Source organism: Equus przewalskii, chromosome 6 (assembly GCF_037783145.1).
Source record: "Equus przewalskii isolate Varuska chromosome 6, EquPr2, whole genome shotgun sequence".
In the NCBI taxonomy this organism is placed as follows: Eukaryota; Metazoa; Chordata; class Mammalia; order Perissodactyla; family Equidae; genus Equus; species Equus przewalskii.
This window is the reverse complement of record NC_091836.1, coordinates 78,510,710-78,537,720: the sequence shown is the minus strand read 5'-3', so window position 1 is coordinate 78,537,720 and position 27,011 is coordinate 78,510,710. Positions and strand designations below refer to the sequence as shown.

Genomic DNA, 27,011 nt, shown 5'->3' with positions numbered 1-27,011 from the left:
CAGGAAAAGACCACCTTTAAAAGTTCTTTAAAGAAAGAAACACGGGTATTCCAGGGGAGGAGAATTTGAAATGCGAAGATAAGCATTCAATTTCCTCATATTGAGCCAAGAACCAGAGGCCAGAAAAGGGAAGTCTTTTTGCCCAAGTCATTCAGCCAATCCGTAGTGGTGGTGATGAGCCCTGCATCCTTTCCACTCACCCGACTCCACACTGTCTTCAATAACTGCAAAATATTTTAACTGAAGACACTGTGCCATCTCCAGGGCTCTCCTAGATTACCTGAGGAGGATGACCTGCACTGGAAAGACTGGTCAGCGCTCCCCCAACTCTGACCTAGGGGCCAGCCGCCTTGAACAGGATTGCAGCACGCCGATCCCCCAGCTTCTGCAGTTCTGGGCGGAGGAGGCTACTAGGGCGGTTCTTCCGCCAACACCCCACCTTCCGGAGCCTGGCCCGGCCGGCCCAGCCCCGCCGCTGTGGCCCAGTTCCTGGCGGCAGGCCGGGCCTAGCAGGTCGGCCCCCAGCGCGGGGCGAGCGGGGAGCCGCCGGCGGACGCCACGCCCACGAGGGCAGCTCACAGAGGTGGTCAGACAGCCTGCGGGGAGCGGCGTCCGTGGGCGGCAGGTTAGTACCGGGCCCAACGCGCCGGAGCCGAGCCCCGACCCTCTGACTTGGGCCGGCCTTCCCCGGCAGGGATGGCTCGGACGATCCCGTCCCCGTCCCCACGCCTAGCAGCCCCCCGCCCGCGCCGGCGGGGATGGGCCGCCCCCTCGGCCATTCCCGGCGCTTAGGCTCACTCCGGCCTCCGGGGTCTGGCAGCGAACGGCTCCGGCCTCGCAGGGGTCGCTGGCGGCCCCCATCTGAATCCCGGGCTTGCTGGGGGTCTCCCAGGGTGGGAGGCCTGTCCGGCGCACCGGTCCACAGCCGCCGCTGCTCCTGCGCCCGGAGCCACATCCTAGGCCTCCGAGCTCTGCCCGGCCGAGGCTGCCTGAGCCCGAGCGTGGGCCTGGCGGGCGCCGGCACCGCGCAGCCTCCTGGCCCTCCGCGCCGGGAAGCGTTTCCGGGGCGGATGCCTTTGTAGCTGACCCGGCGTGGCCGGTGACGTGAAGGCCCAGGCGGAAGTGCGGGCGGAGGAGCCGGAGCCGGAGCCCGAGCCTGAGCCTGAGCCCCAAGCCGGGAGCAGGTCTCGGGGGCTCCGGGCCGTGGGGACTGCCGGGCCTGGCAGCGATGGCGACCCTGTGGGGAGGCCTCGTTCGTCTGGGCTCCATGCTCAGCTTGTCCTGCCTGGCGCTCTCGGTGCTGCTGCTCGTGCAGCTGTCAGACGCCGCCAAGGTGAGTCCCGCCCAGCCCTCGCTCAAACAGGACCTCCCCGCCCCGCCGCCTCTGGTCTGGCGGAAACTGGGTCTGTCAACCTGCTCCCAGCCTATTCCTCCGCCAGCCCTGACAGCCCAACCCCCAGCTTCACAGCCCCGGCAAACGCCCACCCAGCACCCTCCCGAGATGGCACTCTTGTCCTCCTGTCCTGACAGTCTGACAGTCGCCGCCCCCGCTCCTACCCCCAGCCCTGACAGTGCCCTCCTCTTTGACGCCCTGATACGCCGCCCCCAGCTCCAGCTGCAGCTCCACCCAGCCCTGACAGTGCCCACAGCGTGGACAGCAGCTCCAGCTCCTCGACATTTCCCTCCCCAGCCCTTACAGCACCCAGCTCAAACTTTACAACCTTCCCAACTCTGAGAGCCTTTAACTTTCCCGCCTTACACTCTGACAGCCTACCGGCGCCCTCCATCAGCCTCACAGACCATCCCTCCCCCATTCCCCGAGCCAAAATGTTGGGAAGCCCCCCATCTCACAGAAGCCTTCCCTCTTAGGAGCTAACTTAACTCAGCCCTGAACAGATGCCCTTCCCATTGCCGGAACTTGCCTCTCCTGGCAGCCTTCCTTCGCAGTAACACCTGGAGCCTCTCTCATGAGCCTAGTATCCTCACCTAACTCCCTCCAGGACCTCTTGATCCCTTGCTTGCTTTCTATCTTCTTGATAGTTTAGTGTGTAAGGAAGGACCCAAACTACAGGAAGGGTGAGGTTGTGGCCTTCTCCCCTGCTCCATTTCTTGGCCCGTCTAGTCCCCACATGCGCTTTCTAGCCCCCTTCATGCCCCTTCCATCTAGACCTGCCCTGGCCCCATACACACTTGTGCTTTCTCCTTGATGAGCTAGCTCATTATTGGGAAAAACAGAAGGAATTCACATTAATGTGATGGAGAAACAGAAGGACATTTGCATTGTTAAAAATAGGAGCTTTGATCTATAATATCTTTAAATATAGGGTCTGGGAAAGACAGGTTACTTGGTCAGGGCTTCTTTTTGAAATCTTCCCTTCCTTCCACCAGAAAGAGGGGGAGCAGCAAGTCTCCCAACTTTCAAAACACTGCTGGCACCCTCTGCATACCTCCTGTCATCACTTTAAGTAGAGTCTTGGAGTCGTGTGTTTATTTGTCAGTCTCCTTTACTAGGGTGTGTCCTAATTACAGGCAGGAACCATGTCTTAGACTTATCTGAACCCACCTCATGGAGCACAAACAAATGTTCGCTAAGTGGTTGCTGAATGAGTGAATAAATTGTCAACGGCTCTGCCAGACATAGCAGTGGGCCTGGTCCTCTGGGGACTAATGGGCCACTGCCTTCTCAGATTTCCCTTTGCTAGGGAACATCTCCTATTGCCTCTATTCATATATTTAGTCACCTCTTTCTCCACCTCTTGAAACTGGCTTTATCGGTAGTTGTCCTCTCTGTCTACCAGAGATTAGAAGCAGTTTTCTGGGGAGGGTAGACCAAACTGATCTCAGGTAGACTCAACCACTGCCCTTATGTACGTCCTTTCCAATTGTAGCTGAGTGCCTCTAAAACTTCATCCCTTCTATCGGGCTCTGGCCCAACCCCTTTCATCCATATCACGCCTTTCAACCAAAGGGTAGAAGGATGGTGGGTAGAAGAATTGTGACTTGTTTTGTGAGTAATGTTTAGTTTGATTCTTCCCCATCCTTTTGTAATCAGCATTGTTATTTGCAGGCACAGCTGTCTACTGTGTCTTTCTACTGGCGAGTAGATGGTGATAGCATTAGCACAATTTGATTGTCATGTGACCCGTAAATGTGATGTCACAGACCATGTGCTAGGTATTATTTCAAAATACTTTTATGTAATATGTAATGATTCATTAGCATTACCAAAAAGAGCTTGTGGCTTTTAATAACTTGTATCTCTTAAAGTTATTTAAGGTTTGAATGAATGGTTTTAGAATATTTAGCAGGGGATGCTTAGCAAAATGTGTATGGTCCAATTTTGAAAAATATTAATGATAAACTGTCAACAAGCTATATTAAGTTCCCATTTTGGTTACAGAATTTCGAAGATGTCCGATGTAAATGTATCTGTCCTCCCTATAAAGATAATTCTGGACATATTTATAATAAGAACATATCCCAAAAAGATTGGTAAGTATTCCAGATCACTGAATTACCTGTCAAGTTTCTTTCTGTGGTTGTCACTATTAGCCCAGAATGTTCATCTAATGTAGTGTTTTATTTTTAAGTATTTCTTTTTAAGCAAAAGTGTTGAATTCCATTTCCATTTGAACAAGTGAGACTGAGGCCCTGTGTGCATGATGTAAGCCTAAGGGAACATAGCCAAAACACTAAGCCGCAGGTAGGGAGGGTTTCGTATGGGCATGCGGCTGAGTTTGTGTCACCTACCTTCCTGTGCTCCCTTAAATTTTGTTTCTCCCTCTTGCTGTTTAGTGGAAGGTAAGCAAGCCACATTTCTCTGAGTTATAATTTCTACAACTTGTAGGTTTTGATGATATATTGCCAAATAAAGGAGATTATGTTTAAAAGTGGCAGAAGACTCAGGAAGGAATGAGAATGGGCTACATATATGAGTTTCCTAATTGGTGTGCCATGAGTAGGTTATAGGTGTGCCAAGATGTTGATCCCTCCAGCCCTTGGGATAGTCAGGCAGGCCTGTGATGACTGCGACCCTGACTGGCTAGCCACCAGCAGCCTTCTCTGTTTATCCCAGTGGACCTTACAAATGATAGCCTTTTCTGCATGTGCCATTAAATGGTGGGGAAGCAGCTGTTTTCTAACAGGATGGATGGGCTCCTTCCTGTGGAATTGTGATGTTTGATCGTTTGTAACCATAGCGGAAGATTGCCAGGACAGGGATAGAAGAAAAATAGTTCCAAATAGCTACGTGCTTTCACATGTACCTGATTTCACAGCTAATAGCCCCAAAAGTTTGAAAGTAGAATTAAATTCATTTGGTTATTATGTTCCAAGCTGACTTTGAAAAAGGCAACCTTTGAGCCTAGTTAGTTTTTCTGATGCCATTGCCTGTTCTTCCCCTGATAGGCATTTATTCAATCTGCTATTTGGTAAGTGTGTTCTGGAGAACTTCTTGTGAACTGCTGTGTTCCACTTTAAATTGTTTCTCATATTACAAAGTGATTTAGCTATATTCTTATAGGTTTTATATCAGCAAGTTATTTTATGTAAGAAAGCTCAAAATAAGTTTTTAAGTTATTTCTATAAATTTTCCAAATATATTGAGCACTGATAATCAGTTTATTCCGTTATCAGCAATGGAATATGATGCCTATTATTTGAGCAGCAAATGAACTTGCTATTCAAGTGTTTAACATTAATCTTTTCACTGACCTGTTGTTATTCCAGGTTCAGACCTGCATATGTCATTCATCCCCGGTTATTGGTCAAACTGGGGAGCTTTGAAAGTAAACAGTTGAAAACAAGGCTTGTTTGGGATTTTTCTTCTCTCTTTCCCTTGCTTCCTTCCTTCTCCTGCAATTTAGCCTTTAACTGGGGATAGGTTTCCAGCTGTCACTGAAAGTTGTTGGTTTTGGTTTGGTTTTTTTTTTGATGAGGAACATTGACCCTGAAGTAACATCTGTTGCCAATCTTCCTCTTTTGCTGAGCTAACGTCTGTTCCAGTCTTCCTCTATTTTGTATGTAGAACACCGCCACAGTGTGGCAGGATTAGTGGTGTGTAGGTCCACACCTGGGATCCAAACCCTCAAACTCTGGGCTGCTGAAGCAGAGTGCACAAACCCAACCATGGTGCCACAAGGCAAGCCCCCAGCTCCCCCCCCACCCCCACCCCCCGAAAGTTTTTAACTGGCTTTAGGCAAGTTATGATTAATCAGGATGTTATGGCTTTACAAGGCCTCCCATATCTATCTGGCCCTAGATATGTTTTTACCTTTTGGCCTCCATTTTGTCCAGTTGTTAGCTTTTTTTGCGGGGGGGTGGGGGGGGGTGGAGGGTGGAGATTAGCCCTGAGCTAACTACTACCAATACTCCTCTTTTTGCTGAGGAAGATTGGCCCTGAGCTAACATCTGTGCCCATCTTCCCTTACTTTATCCCATCTTCCTCTACTTTATATGTTGGACACCTGCTACAGCGTGGCTTGACAGTGCATAGGTCCACACCCGGGGTCTGAACTGGCGAACCCTGGACCACCAAAGTGGAGTGTGCCAACTTAACTGCTATGCCACAAGGCCAGCCCCCAGTTGTTAGCTTTAATTCTTCATTGACTAATGCTATCTCACTTAAGAAAAGTTTGAGTTCTGTGGTTTGTCTCTGGTGTGATTTAAAGCTGATAATGTCCTCCTTTTGGCACTAGAGGGAGATGTTGCCTCGTTCCTAAAGTGGTTGAGTTCTGTATCTGGGTTCTGTGTTTACAGTGACTGGCCAGCCAGACCCAACCTTCCTGCTTCTTCTCCCACCCTGCACCACTTTTGCACAGCACTCAATATCTCTTTGTTATTAAACTGTATTTGTGCTTCAGAAGAAACACTCAATACTCAGCGCTTAGATTCCCAAGTAATTCTTAGGTATTGTTACCAAGGCTTCTGAAGCTGAAATAGGAAACTAAATAGGAAATAAGTCTCATTTTACTGAGGATCCGAGAGATACAGGGGGGCTGATCTAGAAGACAGGAGCCCCGGATTCTGGTCATTTTGCTACTAATTTACTCTGTGACCTTGTGCAGGTGTCCTCTCTGAGAGTGTTGGGCTGGATGACCTCTATGATTCCAAGATAGACAGCCCTGTAGTGGGATTTAGTTTCCTCTGCCCCTGTTATGCCTGCATCCAGCTGGATACATTCCTGGTCTTCTATATGTTTGGAAAGGTATCACACACTTGGATGGTGTGACTTGTGGAACCTTACCCTTATCTGAAGTTCTACCAGTTGAGACTCATTTTTCTATTACTACCTTTGTTAAATTACCTGTTAAGGATAAGTGATTGAACTTTTATCATTTCTGCCATTTTGGGTTTTTTTCTCTTGCCACAGCTCAGGGAAGGGAACACAGAAAATTACGTTTTCCTAGGGCAAAGGGAAAGAATCAGCCTGAAGCTTTGGGTGACCCCAAGAAGGACGGGTGAAGCCAGCCCTGATGGTCTAGTGGTTAAAGTTTGGTGATCTCAGCACTTGGGCAGCCCAGGTTCGCTTCTTGGTCAGAAAACCACACCACCCATCTGTCAGTAGCCATGCTTTGGTGGCAGCTCACATAGAAGAACTAGAAGGACTTAGAACTAGGAAATACAACCATGCACTGGGGCTTTGGGGAGGAAAAATAGAAGAAAGCAGAAGGATGGGTGGAGTGAGAGAGGATGCTCTAGTAGAGTTCTTGAGGCAGCAGAAATGCCTAAGGAAGAGATGACAAAAGGGAAGACAGCTGCCCAGCGGCTGGCAGGAAGACAGGAAAGCTCTGCCTGTGTTTGCTGAGGCTGGTCAGAGTAGGCTCTTAATAGCTGAGGAGAGTAATCATTTAATTATTTCCTAGAATTGACAGATTTTAAAAAATAGAATTGCTTTTTAATAAGCAATAAATAAGTAGCCTGGAAAACGGGGGAAAAATAAACAACATCCAACAGCAAAAACATTCAGCCTTTTATTATTTTATATATCACTTCTGCGTAATCAGTTTTCATTTTAAAATATTTTCATTGTTCTAATCCTGCTTCTCCATGCTTTTTCAATAGACTTTTGCACATTGAGAAAAGTAATTGTTTCTTACTGTGGCTTTTTGAGTGTTCAGTTTTCAGAGTTTCTGAATTTACCAACTAAGTGTGATTAGCCATTCATATACCACACTGTGGCAACTAAGAATGATGCTAGTTAATTCATAAAAGAGAGAATCGCATATGTGAACAATGCCCAAGGTCACTTTAAATCATTAAAACAGTTTTGCTTGGTAACTGAACAAGTCTAAATATGACCTGATCTGCTCAGTAGTTGTCGATTCTGTTCGGGATTTGTCAGGTGCCTTTTTAACTGTGAACACTAGCACCTTGGAAAATAGCTACTACATATGTGTCTCTATGGTTTCTTAGCAAATTGCTGGTATTGAGAGAGGAAATGATTTCGCTTTCCTTGTTGGTTATTTGCTCCGTGTATTCTTTGATTGGGGGAGTTCAGAGATTACCCTGGATTTCAGGAAAGTTTTGATCAGTGGAAGTAGAAAATCCCAGCTCGGTTTAGGCAGTATTTTCCCTTTGTTTCTTCAGCGATTGCCTTCATGTTGTGGATCCCATGCCTGTGCGGGGGCCTGACGTAGAGGCATACTGTCTACGCTGTGAATGCAAATATGAGGAAAGAAGTTCTGTTACAATCAAGGTAAAAAAAAAAAATCCATTTTTTTCTGCTTCTGGAATAGTTCTTGATGGTATCTAGGCAAGAAAGAAAAATTTGGACATCTGAATTCTACTTTAGTTACCTAAACTACAGCTCTTCCCTCCTCTTCCCCACCACCCCCTCCTTCCTCATCCCCAACCCCCACTCTAAAAGGAACAATGAGTCTGCTCTCTGCTTGCCTCACGGAGATGCTTTGTGGATTAATTAGGATATGTTAGATAGGTGTGATATGTGAAATGGCACAAAAATATCCTGTGTGTAATTAGCATATCCCAGAAAGCTATCCCAGCTTCTCTGTGGACCATGTATGCCAAAGGCTAGAGAGAGCAACGTGATGGAGCCGTCTTCTCCCTGCCCTCTCAACCCTTAGAAAAATTATATAGAGATTGACTATTCTAGAAACATCGTTTCTGGATTTTAAGGTTCCCTATAGGAAAAGGAAGGTAGATTGCTCTCATCACCATTTGGACCTCTAATGGGTTCAATTACTTTATTATGGAGGCTAACAGTTTTTCTCCTCTTTTTTTTTATGTGGAGCTTTCCATTCTTTCCCCCCAAAAAGGCCTCATCAGGACTTTGTGGTGGGCAGCTGTAACAGGTGCAAAGATTTCTGTTGTGATTGACCCTGTGGGAGAGCTCCTGCTCCAGTAGGGTGCTGTCCTGAAGGGAAATCCTCACTGTACTTTTTTATTTTTTAACAAAGTTTTTTATGTGTAATTTACATACCCTAAAAGTCACTCATTTTAAGTGTACAACTGTATAAATTTTAGCAAATTAAAAAAAATTTTTTAACCCAGTTTTAGAACATTCCCATCACCCAAAAAAGTTCCCTCATGCTCATTTACGGTTAATCCCATTACTACCCCCAGCCCTAGACAATTGCTATTCTGCTTTATGTCTCTACTGATCTGGATATTTCATATAAAAACAGTCATACCATATGTGGTCTTCTGTGACTGGTTTCTTTCATTTAGCACGTTTTTGAGGTTTATTCATGTTGTAGCATGTATCAGTACTCCATTCCTTTTTATTACTGAATAGCATTCTATTATATGAATACACCACATTTTGTTTATCCATTCATCAGTTGATAGACATTCGGGTTATTTCCAGATTTTTATTATTATGAATAATGCTGTCATGACTTATCTGTGTACATGTCTTTGTGTGGATATGGTTTGCTTTCTCTCAGATATATTCCTTAGAGAGGTAAGTTTATGCTTAACTTTTTAAGAAACTGCCAGATTGTTTTCCAAAGAGGTTATACCATTTTATGTTCTCACCAGCCATGCAGGTGGGTTCAGTTTCTTCACAACCTCACTAACATTTGGTATTGTCTGTCTTTAATTACAGCTATTCTAATGGGGGGGGGGGTGTCATGTACTTTTTGACAGCACACGCGAATTAAGACGTCAAGAAAATCACTGGCCTAAAATGTATTTTTGTATATATAAATTGATCTAAAAGAGTATCCTGCTGAAATTCATCTGAACTGTATTTTCTGCTAGGGTTCCTTTAAATTGTCTTGACAGCAGTGCAGCTGAATCTAGGGCACTGTATTCAGGTGAAAAAAGAAAACTGCTATACATGATTAGCAGTAGGTGAAGATGGAGTCTTGAAGACTTGCAGAAAGATCCCAAAGATAAAATGCTTCCTTTCCTCTTTTTCTTTAAATAACACTTTGCTGAAGAGTTGAGTATGTTTCTTACATTGGAATCTGGTTTGTATAGAAATCCTATATGCTTAGGGCTGGACCTGTTGCCCAGTGGTTAGGTTCAGTGCATTTTGCTTTGGTGGTCTGGGTTCAGTTCCCAGGTGCAGATGTACACCACTCATTGGCAGCCATGCTGTGGCAGCAACCCACATACAAAATAGAAGAAGACTTGCTTGGATGTTAGCTCAGGGCAAATCTTCCTAAGCAAAAAGAGGAATATTCACAACAGATGTTAGCTCAGGGCGAATCTTCCTCAGCAAAAGAAAAAAAGAGAGAGAGAGACTAAGAAATCCTATATGCCTAGCAGGTAAATCAGTCTTCCTTGTGACTTTATACAAAATTCTGATTTCTTGGTTTGAACAGAAATGTAATTTACTTTCAACTTCCTGTAGGTTACTATTATAATTTATCTCTCCATTTTGGGCCTTCTACTTCTGTACATGGTGTATCTTACTCTGGTGGAGCCCATACTGAAGAGACGCCTGTTTGGACACTCACAATTGATACAGAGCGATGACGATGTTGGGGTAAGTTCTTAACATGTCCCGGCTGTTCGTGGCCAGTCTGTGTCATCATCTGATATAAAGTGCAAGAGAAAAATAGTCGAATATAGATGTTCATGTGCTGGAGCAGATCGAGTCCTCAACTAGAGAAGCTAAAGACAGTTCTAATTTTAGCGTATGTCTCTTTATGAGGAAATCGCTTTGTAAAGCTGTAAATGTGGTGGTTTAAACTGATGGTCCTTGGTATGTATGCTGTACAAGGCCTTGCCCTTCAGAACCAAGGGCACAATTTTCATTGCCTTTCCCTCTTTACATTGAGAACAGCATTTGAGATAGTTCTCTCCCCAAGCTCCTGCCTGAACACCTTTCCTGTCAGCATCACCAAATATTTTAGAAGGCAAGGAGGCTTCAGTGAGGGGAAGCAGGAAGACCATGTTCTGTTCTTACTGAAGTACAGCTTGATAACCTGCTGATGTTTTATATTTTCTGTTTTCCTCCTTCTTAAAAAAAAATCTGATCTTTAACTTTTGAGAAAATAAAACCACACTCCTGATTCTCTTCCTATATTTAAAACACATTTATGTTTGTAAATTTGGTTGGTATAATCAGTGTATAAATTGTTTTTTGGTCTCCTTTTTGTGTTAACGTTACTTTATTCAAAAATGTCCAGAAAGATAGTCCACAACTTGTTAATCAGTATGGTTTAGAGCATTATAGTGTTTGTTTTGTCATTATCCTGTTTGGTCTTGTTTCCAAATTTTCCAGTATTTCATTTTATTTATTTTAGAAATTACTTTTTAGTTTGGATTACTTTATTGCACTCTGTTCGTTAAAGTGGATAAAACTCAGTAGAGTTTCAAGAACCAATCCCAAAAGCTAAAGCCAGGGTGAGCCCTTGCCAACCACAGTCCAAAGTCCTTTTACTCTGGGATGGCTTGTGGACCTGTTGGCCAAAGATGGGAAAAGGGGTCCTAACTGAACTGGATGGCTTGGGTTATAACTATAAACAGAGCCTGCTTTTTGATCAATATATTATTGTCCCATGAATATTGGTTATGAATACTCAACTTATTTGGGTAAGATTTCGTTTTTGTTTTACCAAGAACTTTTATAGAATCACCTCTGCCTCTTTTTCTCATACTTCTTTTGTTAACTCAACTAACACATAATGAGTAACTTTTTCATATCAGATACTGTGCTGCCTACTAGGAATAAAGAGATGAATAAAACAGAAACAGACATGTAAAAGAAATGACTCATAATACTATATTTCCACCTTTTATTTTTAATCATATAAGGAATGCCTATATATTTTCAAAGAATTCCAGGAGGGGACTGATAAGCTGGGAGAAAGGTCAAGACTGGAGATCTAATGTGGTCAAAAACCAGGCATAATAGTGGGGCTAATGGGGTGAGAGAGCTTGGAAGGACAGGAGGTTGTGTCCCGGAAGCATTAGAGTCTCAGATACTGTTCCCATGTTCATTTTCATTCACATCTCACAGGTTTTCTCAGCCTCAACAGTATGGACATTTTGGATCAGGTGATTCTTTGTTGCGGGGAGGGTGGGGGGAGGAGCGTCCTGTTCATGGTGAGATATTTAGCAGCATCCCTGACCTCTACCCCCTAGATGCCAGTAGCACCACTCACCCCACTCGTGACAATCAAAAACGACCACAGACATTGCCAAATGTCCCAGGGGGAAAATCACCCCCAATTGAGAACTACTAACATATGAAAATGTTATGTATCAAAGACCACATCTCATTATAGCCACATAGACAGAAAGTCTGACTTAAACTATATCATTTGCAGCATTAAATATGTGGTTCCTGATTTTCGGGATAGACAATATTAATATAATACACACAGAACATAAAAGAAATGCACAAATGTATAGACGAAAACCTGTAGGAAAGGCATTCACTTGGTGGGGTCATGTACTCGTAACCATTGTGTTCACCAGTGATCGATTCTCTGTGTATGTTGACCATTTGGGAACGTTGTCTCTGAGAGGCCTGGCTGACTCTTGGATATCTGTTAATCTGATTCTGAGAGGTTTCCTGACCAGAGCTGCGAATTTATGCTAAAAACTCTAAACAAAAAGAAATTAAATTTAAATTCCTACAATTGTTGCTTTTCCAACATGAGCCTTCTTCACTATTTATGTGTTTTAAAAATGCTTTTGCTAAATTCTTAGTTAAATTTTGTTTTCATTTTTTTCTACTTTTGTTCAGTGTAGAACATTTTTTTAAAGATTTTTATTTCTTCCTTTTTCTCCCCAAAGCCCCCCAGTACATAGTTGTATATTCTTCGTTGTGGGTCCTTCTAGTTGTGGCATGTGGGATGCTGCCTCAGCGTGGCTTGACGAGCAGTGCCATGTCGAACCAACGAAACACTGGGCCGCCTGCAGCAGAGCGTGCGAACTTAACCACTCGGCCACGGGGCCAGCCCCCGGTGTAGAACATTTTAAGTCAAGTGAGAGGGGCCAGCCCAGTGGTGCAGCAGTTAAGTTCGCACGTTCCGCTTTGGCAGCCTGGGGTTCGCCGGTTGGGATCCTGGGTGTGGGCCTAGCACCACTTGTCAGGCCATGCTGTGGCAGGCATCTCACATAAAAAGTAGAGGAAGATAGGCATGGATGTTAGCTCAGGGCCAGCCTTCCTCAGCAAAAAGAGGAGGATAGGCGGCAGATGTTAGCTCAGGGCTAATCTTCCTCAAAAAAAAAAATAAAGGTGAGAGTTAATACAAATACTTAAGAAGCACACTGCAAGTAGTCACAATATTTACTGTATCATATATCCATGACACATCATTGCTATTATCAAAGCATTACATTAAAACATGTTTTGTATTTATTGTAATTTTATCAGGTGTAAAAAGAACAAACATATAAAAAGGGTAAATCTCTATTTGCATTCTCCTAGTGTCCATGACCATGAGCAGCTAGTTCAATCTTGTCCTGATAGGTGGAGAACAGACCAAAAGGATTAACTGGTTTGTTTAGTCCTTTAAATTTGTCCTTAAGAAGATTTTTCTCCCCTTACCTGAAGAGTGGATAATAGGACTGTGAAATTGAGAGGTGCTCTTGATAAAGTACATCCTTCTTCCCAGACTGGTTTATGTCGAAACAAACCAATGGTAATAATATTTTATATACAAGTTCATGGAAGCACTGTAGTCCTATAGTGTCATTTTAATCTACCTGAACGAAATCAGTGTGTTGAGACACTGTGACGCCAGGTCAAGGTTAGATGTTTGTGCTCCTTGGTTAGATGACCTTCGGTAGGTTTATTTCCTTAGGGGAGATCAGGTAATCCAACCTTTAGCTTCCTCTTTCCTCACCGTCTTTCTTACATCTTTGAAACATTTTGAACTTTATGGAGTTGCTTTTATTATTTTCATTTGTAAAGTTAAAAATAAAAATAAATAAATGGGGTTTGTACAAGCGGTTACCTAAATTAAGTGAAAAGTTGAGACAATTTTGGTAAAGGAGGCGGGGAAAGATTCTTTATAGAAAACTCTTTGATGTCTTTGAAATGTAGACATTGTATAAACGTCTTGCTATAAAAAGACCAGGTGTTTCAACACCGTGTAGTCATGGTGGTATATATAGTTACATGGTTGTGTATAGCTTTCCATAGAGTGCTGACTCCTGCCCTGGATGTGTAATAGAGCACAGCAAAACAGTATTGCTTCTTTCCTAGAGGCAAAGTTTAGTTTAAGAGGTACGACTTGTCACTTGGATCCTATGTTGGAACATTTAGAAGCATTGCTAACACAGTATTCAGGAAAAAGAGATCAAGGCAAAGGCAAACAAAAGCAATAAATTCATATTGAATGCTTTTTGTCATTTAGGCAGCTGTGTTTATATCTCATTCATAGACAGATTAGCATGGTGGTTTCCTGTGTGATGACTACAAACATCCAGTTGCATTGGTTTACTTTGACCGGGATAGGTGTGTTTTCTACACACATACCTTCAATAGCCTCTTTCCGAAGGCAGCAACTAATATGGGAGCCCCTGAGTGCTCAGCAATGAAAGGTTCACGTCTTATCAAATCGAAATGCTGTGATAATAATTCCTTACTGTCCTTGGTAATAGAGGGTACTTATAGCGCTTGAGCTGTGTCTCTTTTCGTTATAGATTGGGAGGGGGAAATGAAAAGGCTTTTGGAAACCAGTCCATTTAGTGTATGTGTTAAGGGTACAGGGAGAGATTAAAAGCAACCCAGATAAGATCCTGTGGCCTCATCTCCCAGCGTGAATGTTGCCCCAAGCTGGCAAGTAACAAATCTAATATAATGAGAACAGGAAATAAAAACACAGGTTAGCTGTATAGTATTGAATAAATCAAGGAAAAGCCCTACTTTCCGTGTCTGTAATATGTAGATATTAATATGAAAATAGATTTTCCTTCCCCTACTTATCAGAGAAGGCTTCTCTCTAACGTAAATGACCAGTGTCTTTGCCTTGGTCTCTGCTTCTTAAGGGGAAATGTCTTTGGAGATGGTGACCCATGGGAACATTTCACAAATCACCTTCTCATTGCTTATGGTGTTGAACCACCTATTTCCGTAGTTGAACATCCAAGTTCTGGTAGTTGAGTGCCTAGGTGTGCTTGGCCAAAGGGACAGTCTGTTGTTTGAAAAGCCCAGCTGCTCCTGTCTCTGTGGTTGGATAACTGCTGTCCTGTGCGTGTGTTACATTGATTCCGCCATCTCTGATGTTCTCCGTTCTTGGACTTTCAGGATCACCAGCCTTTTGCAAATGCCCATGATGTGCTGGCTCGTTCCCGCAGTCGAGCCAATGTGCTAAATAAGGTAGAGTACGCCCAGCAGCGCTGGAAGCTTCAAGTTCAAGAGCAGCGAAAATCCGTCTTTGACCGTCATGTCGTCCTCAGCTAATTGGGAATCAAATTCAAGGTGACTAGAAGGAAACGAGGCAGATGGAAAAAAATTGACTGAGTTTTCCTGGGTTTTGTTTTAATACCTTCTTGATTTCACCAACTCCTGCTGGAAAATTCAAAACTAGAAACAAAAACATGCTTGGCATTTTCTTTTCTTGTTAATGTATTAATAGAGACGTTTTTAAAAGCACACACCTCAAAGTCAGCCAATAAATCTTTTCCTGTTTGTGACTTTTACTAATAAAAATAAGTCTGCCTAAATTATCTTAAGTCCTTTACCTGGAACAAGTGCTCTCTTTTTTACCACACAGTTTTAACTTGGTTTTCAAGATAATTTTCAGGTGGGTTTTGTTTTGGTTTCTTTTTTGGCAGGGGGGAGAGGGATGCGTGGGAAGTGCTGAACATAACTTTTCTCAAGTCACTTTAGTAAACAGCTTTTGTAAATAGACTTTACTTTCTATTTTCAAGCTTCATTTATATTTTGCAGCATAGCCAGCCTCATCAAAGCCCTGACTTACCCATTTGAATTTTGCACTGACTGTATTGTCTAGGTATCTGGTTGGCCTGTGGCTGCACTTCCTGGTAAACTGAATCCGAAATGCCTGGTGGCTCTTCACAAAATGCAGATTTTCTTCTTGTACTGTGATGTCTGATGCAATGCATCCTAGGACAAACTGGCCATTTGCTAGTTTACTCTAACGACTAAACAGTCTTGATGTGTGTGGTCTTTCTCATCTTCGTCTAGTATCTTTAAGGACGAATCTTAAGGACTTGGACATTTGCAATAAAGAAATTTTCTTTTGAACCCAAGCCTCCCTGGATTGATGACATACACATATTTGTCAGCATTTCCGGTCAGGTTGAGAGGCAGCTGCTTGAGCTCTAGTGTGTGCAGCTTTGAACTAGGACTGGAGTTCTGGGTGCCTCCCTCTGAAAGGTATAACAGTTATTGGATAACTGGCTTTTTTCTTCCTATGTCCTCTTTGGAATGTAACAATAAAAATAATTTTGAAACACCTACCTGTGTGTCTATGTCTGCTAACTTCTCTCTCTTCCCTCTTTTGCTGTATTACGAACTTGAAGATGCAAAGACATTTTGTACCCTGTTGTGAGACTACTGTTTTATACCAGTCTAATCATAAAATATCCTTACTAAATTATCTGTTTGTATATATGTGTGTGTGGAGGCAGGGGAAGAGAATGTATGAATACTTAGATGGGTCTCTGACAATATACAAATAGTGTTTTGATAAACTCAGAGATTTAAAATGAATGAAGTAATACTTGTTCTAAGAAGTTCTTGGCAAAAATTATATTAGAATTAAATTACATTAAATTCATAAGGATGAGGTTTTAGGAGCTGTTAATGGGTTTTTTTTGTTTAGTGAAAAACAATTTTTTTCAAATCCACAAATCTAACTTAAAATTATTGATTTCATTGTTAGTATTAAAAGATATAATTTCAACTACAATCAAGTGGAAGTTATCCCAGGTGTGCAAGGCTGGTTGAACATTTGAAAATTAATTTATGAACTCCATCAATCAACAGCCTAAAGAAGAAAAATGACCTGATCCTATCAATAGATGCAGAAAAAGCATTTGACAAAATCCAACACCAATTCATGATAAAAATTCTTAGGGGCTGACCCCATGGTGTAGTGCTTAAGTTCAGCGCACTTTGCTTCGGCGGCCCAGGTTCAGATTCTTCGGTTCACAGGTTCAGATTCTGCGTGAGGACCTACACCACTCATCAGCCATGCTGTGGTGATGACCCACATATAAACAAGAGAAAGATTGGCACAGATGTTAGCTCAGGGCTAATCTTCCTCAGGGAAAAAAAATTACATCTCAGTAGACTAGGAATAGAGGATAACTTTCTCAACTTGATAAAGAATATCTACAAAACCTATAGCTAACATCATAGTTAATAGTGAGAAAATAGAAGGTTTCCTGCTAAAATAAGGAACAGGGCAAGGCTGTCTTCTCTCACCACTCCTTTCCAACATCATAGTGCAAATCCTAGCTAATGTAGTGAGACAAGAAAAAGGAAATAAAAAGTATGCAGATTGACAAGAAAGAAACTTTGTTTACAGAGACAGTCTGTCTACATGACATGGTTGTCTATGTAGAAAATCCAAAAGAATTGACCAAAAAAAAATAAGGGGCTGGCCCAGTGGCACAGCAGTTAAGTTCACGCACTCCACTTTGGCAGCCTGCGGTTCGCTGGTTTAGTTCCTGGGCATGGACCTACCCACCACTTATCAAGCCATGCTGTGGCAGGCATCCCACATATAAAAGTAGAGGAAGATGGACACAGATGTTAGCTCAGGGCCAATCTTCCTCAGTGAAAAAGAGGAGGATTGGCAGTGGATGTTAGCTCAGGGCTAATCTTCCTCAAAAAATTTAAAAAAAACTAACACATGATTATAGCAAGGTTGTAGGATAGAAGGTTAGTATACAAAAGTTAACTGCTTTTCTATATACCAGCAATGAACAAGTGAAATTAAAAACAATACCAATAACAATAGCACCCCCAGAAATGAAATATATATGATTTAACAATATTTACAAAATATATATGAGAAAAACTATAAAATGGATGAAAGAAATCAAAGAGCTAAATAAATGGACAGATATTCCATGTCCTTGAATAGGAAGACTCAATATTGCCAAGACATCAGTTCTTCCCAACTTCATCTATAGATTCAACACAATCCCAATCAAAATCCCAGAAAATTATTTTGTGAATATCAACAAACTGATTCTAAAGCTTATATGGAGAGGCAAAAACCCTGGAAAAGCCAACACAATATTAATGGAGAAAAACAAAGTCAGAGGACTGACACTAATTTCAAGACTTACCATAAACCTACAGTAATCAAGTCATTGTCATGTGGTATTGGCAAAAGAATAGACAAATGGATCATTAGAACACAATAGAGAGCCCATAAGTAGTCTCACACAAATACAGTTAACAGATCTTTGACAAAGGAACAAAGGCAACACAATGGAGAAAATCTTTTCAACAAATGGTGCTGGAACAACTGGACGTCCACATGCAAAAAAATTACGCTAGACACAGATCTTACACCCTTCAAAAAATTAACCCAAAATGGATCATAAACCTAAGTGTAAAACACAAAATTATAAAACTCCTAGAAAGTAACATAGGAGAAAATCTAGATTACCTTTGGATTGGTGATGACTTTTTAGATACAACACCAGAAGTATGAATCACGAAAGAAATAATTGATAAGCTGGACTTCATTAAAATTAATGCACTCTGTGAAAGACACTGTTAAGAGAATAAGACAAGCCACAGACTGGGAGAAAGTATTTGCAAAAGACATATCTGATAAAGTACTATTATTCAAAATATACAAAAGAACTTGTAAAACTCAACAATAAGGCAAACAAGATTGAAAAATGGGCCAAAGACCTGAACAGACTCCTCACCAAAGAAGATATACAGACGGAAAACAAGCAGATGAAAAGATGATATACATCATATGTCATCAGGGAAATACAAATTAAAACAACGAGATACCGGGGCTGGCCCGGTGGCACAGCAGTTAAGTGCGCACATTCCACTTTGGTGGCCTGGGGTTCGCCAGTTTGGATCCTGGGTGCAGACATGGCACCACGTGGCACGCCATGCTGTGGTAGCCATCCCACATATAAAGCAGAGGAAGATGGGCATGGATGTTAGCTCAGGGCCAGTCTTACTCAGCAAAAAGAGGAGGATTGGCAGCAGTTAGCTCAGGGCAAATCTTCCTCAAAAACAAAACAAAAAACAAAACAAAAAACAACGAGATACCACTACATACCTATTAGAATGGCCAAAATCCAGAACACTGACAACACCAAATGTTGGCCTGGATGTGGAGCAACAGGAACTCTCATTCATTGCTGGTGGAAATGCAAACTGGTACAGCCACTTTGGAAAACAGCTTGGCAGTTTCTTACAAAACCAAACATATGTTTACTATACGATCCAGCAGTCACACTCCTTGGTATTTACCTAAATGAGTTGAAATCTTATGTCCGCACAAAGACCTGCACATGGATGTTTATAGCAGCTTTATTCATAATTGCCAAAACTTGGAAGCAACCAAGATGTCCTTCAGTAGGTGAATGGGTAAGTAAACTGTGGTACATCCAGATGATGGAATCTTATTCAGCGCTAAAAGAAATGAGCTATCAAGCCATATAAATTCATGGAGGAATCTAAACGCATATTGCTAAGTGAAAGAAGCCAATCTGAAAGGCTACATACTATATAATTCCAACTATGTGACATTCTGGAAAAGGCAAAATTATGGAGGCAGTAAGAAAATCTGTGGTTGTCAAGTACTGGGGGGAATAAGTGGAGCTCAGAGGCTTTTTAGAGCTGTAAAACTATTCTGTATGATACTATAATGGCTACATGTTATTATACATTTGTCAAAACCCAGAATATGCAATACTGAGCGTGAACCCTAATGTAAACTAGGGTCTTTTAGTAATGGTGATGTATCAGTACTGGTTCAGCAACTGTAACAAATACATCACTCTGGGGCAGGATGCTGGTAGTAGGGGAGGATGTGGGTGTACAGGAGCAAGGAGTGTATGGGAACTCTCTGTACTTTCTGCTCAATTTTGCTGTGCATCTAAAATCACTCTAAAAAATGAAGTCTATTTAGAAGGCAAAAAATTTAATAGATATTTTAATAAAATATAGGTTCATATTGACCTTCCTGGTTATGGCCTTAATCTCTATTTAAAAGAATATTGACCATGGGGCTGGCCTGGTGGCATAGTGGTTGGGTTCGCGTGCTGTGCTTTGGTGGCCATGGTTCGTGGATTCAGATCCCAGATGCAGACCTATACATGGCTTGTCAAGCCATGCTGTGGTGGCATCCCATATACAAAATAGAGGAAGATTGGCACAGATTTTAGCTCCAGGACAATCTGCCTCAAGCAAAAAGAGGAAGATTGGTAACAGATGGTAGCTCAGGGCCAATCTTCCTCACCACAAGAAAAAATAATAGTAATATTGACCAATATTTGCACATTATGAGACTATTACTTAAAGATATTTTCCATAAATAATTTTGATATAAAATCATGTAACTCAGATGAATTGGGGGTGGGTGGTGTTCTTTTTACCAAAGAATTTGTTACACAAGTTCAGTTTGGTAAGCAAACCTATTTAGTATTGTTATGTGTTGTCGTCTACATATGAGGTAGAAAAAACAGCTAAACCAGAACTGAGCAGTTCTGTTTAACTGTAAACCACGTTGCATATTGTTACTAAATAATCACCTATAAATCAGGTTAAGTCTGACTCAGCCCAAAATACAGCATCTTGGCGACAAAATTCAGGTAAGAGATTCTCCTCTGGAGTGGCCCATGGGGAAGAGTAAGAAGATAGTTTTTAAGAAAATCCCTAGACGCAGCTGATAAATGATGAATTTTGTCAGCTATCTGATCATTCCATTATTTTAAACTATCAGATATGCTCATATGTTGAAAGATCCAGGTTTTGCTGGTGATTAAATCATCTGGAGGAGTGGAAAGGGTTTTTTGGTTTGGAAGTCAGGAGACCTAGGTTCTGACCCCTGCTGGCACCAGCTCTGCCACCTCAGCCAAGTCACAGCCTATGAGGGACTAAATAAGAGGATTTCCAAGGTTCCTTCCAGCCCTGACGTTGTTCCATAATTCAATTATACATGCAGTTGTAGCTTTGTGTTTTACATGCTAGATTTTTTTTTTTTTTAAGGAAGATTTGCCCTGAGCTAACTGCTGTCAATCCTCCTCTTTTTGCTGAGGAAGACTGGCCCTGAGCTAACATCCATGCCCATCTTCCTCTACTTTATATGTGGGACGCCTACCACAGCACGGCTTTTGCCAAGCAGTGCCGTGTCCGAACCCGGCATCCGAACCTGCGAACCCGGGGCTGCTGAAGCAGAATGTGCAAACTTAACCGCTGCACCACAGGGCCAGCCCCCATGCTAGATATTTTTAACTTCTCTGAAAGTTGAAGGTTTTTTGCTCAGCAGAGCATCCAGAATCTCTTAGGTTTTTATCATTAGGTCTTCATCATCTATTTCCCAGAAGAGCTCCAAGACAGAAACCTCAGATTTTCCCAAGACAGGTGCATTTGTTAGCTGCGTGTGTCTCTGGAACTTCGGAGCCCCACCAGTAACAGTCGGTGCTGTTTTCTTTGAAAAAACTTGTCCCCAATTTCTGCAAACACGTCCAGCCTCCACTAGACTTCCCACCTTGATCCTCTTCACTCCTGCATTTTTCATTCTCTCACTCTTTTGTGTTGTGGTTAAATTTTCTTCTTTGCATAAAAGAGAATCATATTTAAATCTACTACATTCATTGGTGGATTTTTTGGAAGTACTCAACAGAAAAAGCTTCTCATCAGTGTGTCTCCAGAGACACCAGGCTCTTTTTTCAAGAATTATGCAAAGTCTTGTTAAAGCTGAGAAACTTTTAACTACCTGTGACAAATACAAATTACCCAGATTTCGTTTGAGTCAAGGTTTAAGATATTATTAAAATTATCTGTCAGGGTAAAACCATACCCAAGGAATTCTTGCGTGTAATTGGCTTCGATGACATCTGCTCCACTTGTTGGTACCCTGTCGCATCAGTTCAGGCTTGGTAGCTATAGGTAGAAACAAGGCTTTGCTGTTCTCATGGATGCAGTGATACAGGCTCCATCCCCACTGTGCCATCATTTTGTACTTTCTGCCATACATGTCCTTTTTATCTCTTACCCTTTAGAAGTCCTGGCTCGGGAATTTCCTAACTCTTTTCTCTCGGCAACTTTTTCTTTCTGACAGAATCTTGGCTAGTTTTTAATCTTCCAGAGATTTTTGTTTCATGTTAGTTATTTTAGGCCATTTGGTCAGTAATTTGGAATCTCTCATTTCCTCTTCCTCTGTTTTGATTGTTAATTGAACCCATCGCACTTATCTCCTTCCCCCACGCCCACTCCCTCTGTTGGGAAGAGCTTTTCCTGGCATTTACTCCTTTCCCAGCCTGTTTCACTCTGACTGCTTATAACCCTCCCCACTCCTCCTCCTCCCCACCCTCCCTCCCTCTCCCCTCCTCCCCCATCCCCTCCTGCCCTTTCTGTTTCCACAGTCATGTCTTTTCAGCAGCCAGGATAGATAGGATAGGCTTTTCACAGGAATTTTAATACGCCTTCTCGCCCTTGAATTCTGGTGCCTAAGAGCCTGCTCCCACAGAGCTTCTGCTGTGCTCAGTTGAGAGGCAAGTGCCAGTGCTATCTACTCTCACCCCGTAAACATTAGGGCTGTTTTTTGTGGAAAAAGAAAGACATTATTTCCATCTTTTCTGGAGGCCCACACTTAGGTTTTGTGTTGCTTTTCCTTTTCCATTTTAAGTATGTTCTTCATCTCTCAGCAAATGTGCTTTGGATAGATCAGTGATTGATTTCCCAGTGTAGGGAAAATATAAGCCATGTTTTCTACAAGGTGCAGTTCAGAAAGGGACGCTGCACAAGTATTCATCTGTTTTCTTGTTTTCTTTTTTTAAAGATTGGCACCTGAGCTAACAACTGTTGCCAATCTTCTTTTTTTTTTTTTCCTGCTTTTTTTTTCTCCCCAAATTCCCCCAGTGGATAGTTGTATATATTTTAGTTGTGGGTCCTTCTAGTTGTGGGACGTGGGACACCGCCTCAACGTGGCCTGACAAGCGGTGCCATGTCCACGTCCAGGATCCGAACCAGCGAAACCCTGGGCTGTGGTAGCGGAGCGCGAGAACTTAACCACTCGGCCATGGAGCTGGCCCCAGTATTCATCTGTTAAGAAAGGAAAGAGGAAAAGAACCAATGCCTGGTACATTATATATTTTTTCATTTAATCCTCACAACCACCCTGCAGAATGATTAATATCTCAGCTGGACACAGGAAAAAGCTGGAGTTCAGAGAGATTAAGAAACTTGCCTAAGGACACACATCTAAGAAGGGGCAAAGCCAAGATTGAAACTTGAGGGTGTTAATGACTGAAAGAAAAATGCTCTTTTCCTACAGCACTTCCCTGCCTCCCAGTTAACTAGTTAAACTGCAGTGTCCCTGTAAAATCTTCTGGGGGGCTGGCCCAGTGGTGCAACGGTTAAGTTCACCCATCCCACTTCTGTGGCCTGGGGTTGGCAGGTTCAGATCCCAGGTGTGGACCTATGCACTGCTTATCAAGCCATGCTGTGGCAGATATCCCACATATAAAATAGAGGAAGATGGGCACAGATGTTAGCTCAGGGACAACCTTCCTCAGCAAAAAAAAAAGAGGAGGATTGGTGGTGGATGTTAGCTCAGGGCTAATCTTCCTCAAAAAAAAAAAATCTTTTGGGACTACATTATTATAGTCAAAGGCAGAAAGTAATGGTGGTTTAATAAACGAGATGGATGCAGACCTACTCAGAAAGAGGGAATGTGTTGGTATGGAATCTCTTGGGGTACAATACTTTATCCATATGTTCCATTAAAAAAAAAAAACTAAATACATATGCTCTTTACTCAATATTTTTAAAGTTTTAAGTAAAAATATACAAATCGACTATGTTTTAAATGCGTTAGGGGAATTTCTCATTAAAAGTAATCTCAGAGTGAATTTTTAAGAGCAAATGATTCCTTTCTTATTTTTATCTTCAGTTTTGCCCCTGGCATAATAAGAAGGCTATGCCTGTGAGGTTGCCTCATCATTAACTAGTTTGTAATTTCTCCAATGTGTATTTGAATATTGTGGTGTTTTAGTGTTTCCCAAACTTCAGTATTTGTAGATACCTTCACAATTACTATATTCTATCTGTACTAATATTTACTTACTATTTTTCTTTAAATAAATTCACATTTTTTACTCAAGTAAATTAATTTTTAAAAGAAACTTTATATCTCTACTGTGAATGTGAAATCAGTATAATTCACAATAAATAGAAATTAACAGTAAAACTATTACTAAGTTCTACCTAGATGCTATTGCTTATGGAAGGCTTCCATCTGAGGGGCATTAGGAAGCGCTGTAGTCAGGTGGAAGACACACTCTCACCAGACTAGAGCTGCATCTTTGTAATCACAAGGAGTGAAAGAGAACTGAAGAGGAGTAATTTTCTCACAAGGTGATTCAATGTTATTTAATGCTGCTTCCCTATACCATCAAAAATCTTCTCTCTTACTACCCACAGCAGTGGGTAATAACGCCATCTAGTTTTCTGAATGAACTCAGAAACTTCATTAAAGCAGAAAAGTCTTTAAAGCTTTGATCTGAGAAACCTGATGAGATCTGCTCTCTGGCCAAATTAATAAGCTTGGCTTTGTTTCTAGGTTAAAGAGGAAATGATGGACAATAGAAGCTACTCTAATCTGCCAGACAAACTGCCTGTCTTTGCTGATTCTGCCCACCTGCCACTGGCCAGGTCCTTCTATCTGGACCCCACGGTCACTTTCCACCTGTACCCTGAGGCCCCGGTGCCATCCCCTTCCTCTGAAGAACTGCCGTTGCTGCCTTTTTCCAGCGACTCCGTGATCATGGAAAATTATGGTGAACCCTGCCCCTTCTCCTTCCCAATGACTTATCCAAATTACAGAAGATTTGAATACTCCTACGGGCCGGCCTTCATCCGGAAAAGGAATGAGCGGGAAAGGCAGCGGGTGAAATGTGTCAATGAAGGCTATGCCCAGCTCCGACATCATCTGCCAGAGGAGTATTTGGAGAAACGACTCAGCAAAGTGGAAACCCTCAGAGCTGCAATCAAGTACATTAATTACCTCCAATCTCTTCTGTACCCTGATAAGACTGAGACCAAGAATAACCCTGGGACATGTTCCTCCATAATGGCAACCGCCAGCCTCCACGCTGACCCCATTTTTAGAATCATTTGATTGTTTCCAAATAGAAACAAATGATTCCACAAAATGGGGTCCCTTACAGCATCATTCAATGGTTTTTCCTGAATGTAATTCCTGCGTAGGCAGATAATAGGTCAAATGATAACCTGTGCTGGATATTTCTTACCTGGGTTTCAGATGTACTAAAGAGTCTTATGTAGATTGAGAAAATCCTTCTTAAGCTTTGGCGATTTCTTTCAAGAACCTTAGGGAAGCAGGAGTCCCCAGGATTCCCTATACCTCTTGCCTTGCCCTTCTCACCCACTCGGCTAGAGTCTCAGCTGTGAGAAACTCTCACAAAAGCAATGTAAAGTAGGACTAATGACCATTCCGCATGTGTCATGCGCTTTGCAGACGCCTTGTGCTAAACAGTCACAATGAACCTCCCTTGATTTGTCAAAGTTTGGTGGTTTCTATTATTTCGGGTTGACAAGAAATCTATACCTTACCCACATCATGATGGGAAAGCATCTCAGGGTTAAAGCAAAAGTAATTACCAAAACCTTGTTTTCATTTGAAATTATTTCAGTCATCTTTTTCTTGCATGCAGAAGACTTCCTTAGGTAGCTCAGTGGAGGGGTTCGGGGGGGCAGGCTCTGGAATAAACTGCCTCAGTTTAAACTAGGATTCCGCTACCTCCTCTCTCTGCCTTCTCAGTTCTTCATTCAGAGAATGAGAATAATAATGACAGCAACTCCTTGTATGTTTATTATGAGGATTAACAGTGCCTGCCTGACACGTAATAAGTATTCATAACCCTTATTAATCACTATTAGTATCCTTCTCTTGTTCTGCCCATAGCATCACCCTTCTCCAAGTTCTCTTGGCAAGAAAACGTGCAGCTGACAGGCCTTTCCTTCTCTTCTGGGAAGGACAGGCACTGCCCCATATCTTGGAGTCTGCCTTCCAAATGTCTCCATTTTCATTCTCATGACTAGCTTCAGCTCCTCCTTCTCCCTTAACTCCCAGGTCCCATCAGTCACCACGCCCAGTCAGGACTTCCTGTGCACCCTCACTGCCATCTCTCTGTGAAGTCTTCCCACCCTGGCCATCATTTGTTCCTTTATGTAGTATACATATTTCCTTGCAGTAACTATCCTGCTATCTTTGCACGAATTACACACCTATCTCTGTCTTCAAGACACTATAAGGTCCTTGAAGATAGGGACCAGACTTATATTCTTATATTCATCCTATATTCCTAGCATCCTTCAAAAAGCCTCAAATCAGGGAGGTGTCAGTAAATATCTGGTGTTGTTATCTTCCTATCCAATCCTGTCACCTTGTGTCTGGGTCACTGTTAATAGTCTCCTCCCTGGCCCTCCTGGGCTCTCTTCTCAACTGGCTCTATTCCCACTCTGATATTCTTCAGTAAAGCATTTCATGTCCCTTTGATGAGGACTTTAGGCTGGTTACTCTTAAAACTGCAGATGAGAAGCAGGCTCCGAGGACTGGAATTTTGCTTGCCCTTTTGAGAGACATTTGCATTTGTGAAGGAAGGGGGGATGACCTTGTAGGGACCTGAAATTGGCCACCCCAGGATATGTCTCTTTGGCATCGGGATTGTTTTGGGCTGATTGCTTTTGATAAACTGGGAGAGGGAGGGAGGCTCTGGGGAATGGAACTTGCCCTTGTTGGGACACATTTACATTTGTAAGGTAAATCTATCTGTAAAAGGTGCCTCCCTCTCTGTACCAGGAAGAAGAAGAGAGATGACCTTGTCCCTAGAAACTCTTAATGGGGAAGGCAAGAACTTAAGTTGGTTGCTGTCTGGCAATCTCATGTAACTGATTTAGGGTGGTGGCTTCTGACCTTTACTTAATCCAATTTGATTCTTGTCTAAAAGTCATGGGATCACCCAAGGACCAGACCCCACCTGCACTGATACCATTTTAACTTTTTTTCATGTTCTTTCCTTTGTCTTGTAAAGAAATGACTCACATACCCATGCCTTATAAAAATTAGCCCTAACCCTCAACTCGGGGCAGCAGCAGCGGCTCTGCCTGCCCATGGGTCCTGTCCCCATGCCAGCGGGGGCAGCAGAAGTGGCAGCAGCAGCGGCTCTGCCTGCCCATGGGTCCTGTCCCCATGCCAGCGGGGGCAGCAGAAGTGGCAGCAGCAGCGGCTCTGCCTGCCCATGGGCCCTATCCCCATGCTATTCCACACTATTCTCTAAATAAAAGAGCACTACTGCCAGATCTTGAGAGTCCAAGAAATCTTTCTTTCGACTCCTCGGCTCACCGACCCCACATCACCTTCGTTTCTCAAACCCCA

The 27,011-nt window shown here is 42.6% G+C and overlaps 1 protein-coding gene across 6 annotated transcripts; it reads left to right on the top strand.

Annotated features, from left to right (window-relative positions):
• Nucleotides 1-228: 228 nt before the first annotated feature.
• TMEM9B (TMEM9 domain family member B) lies at nucleotides 229-25,138 on the top strand. Of its 6 annotated transcripts, XM_008513970.2 has the most exons (5): nucleotides 229-1,333; nucleotides 3,401-3,492; nucleotides 7,588-7,696; nucleotides 9,821-9,955; nucleotides 14,678-15,855. In XM_008513970.2, the coding sequence occupies exons 1-5, from the start codon at nucleotides 1,229-1,231 to the stop codon at nucleotides 14,831-14,833; spliced, it is 597 nt and encodes a 198-aa protein (XP_008512192.1). In that variant the 5' UTR covers nucleotides 229-1,228; the 3' UTR covers nucleotides 14,834-15,855. The 6 variants fall into 6 exon arrangements, with proteins under 6 accessions (XP_008512192.1, XP_008512201.1, XP_070482406.1 ...); XM_008513979.2 differs by lacking the exon at nucleotides 3,401-3,492 and having other exon boundaries at nucleotides 445-1,333; XM_070626305.1 differs by lacking the exon at nucleotides 3,401-3,492 and having other exon boundaries at nucleotides 467-625.
• The last annotated feature ends 1,873 nt before the right edge of the window (nucleotides 25,139-27,011 follow it).

Excerpts from the sequence above, each read along its gene's own strand:
- TMEM9B (XM_008513935.2), top strand. The coding sequence starts at position 1,229 with ATGGCGACCCTGTGGGGAGGCCTCGTTCGTCTGGGCTCCATGCTCAGC. Across the intron at positions 1,334-3,400 it reads AGCTGTCAGACGCCGCCAAG|AATTTCGAAGATGTCCGATG; the intron begins GTGAGTCCCGCC and ends TTTTGGTTACAG. Across the intron at positions 3,493-7,587 it reads AACATATCCCAAAAAGATTG|CGATTGCCTTCATGTTGTGG; the intron begins GTAAGTATTCCA and ends TTGTTTCTTCAG.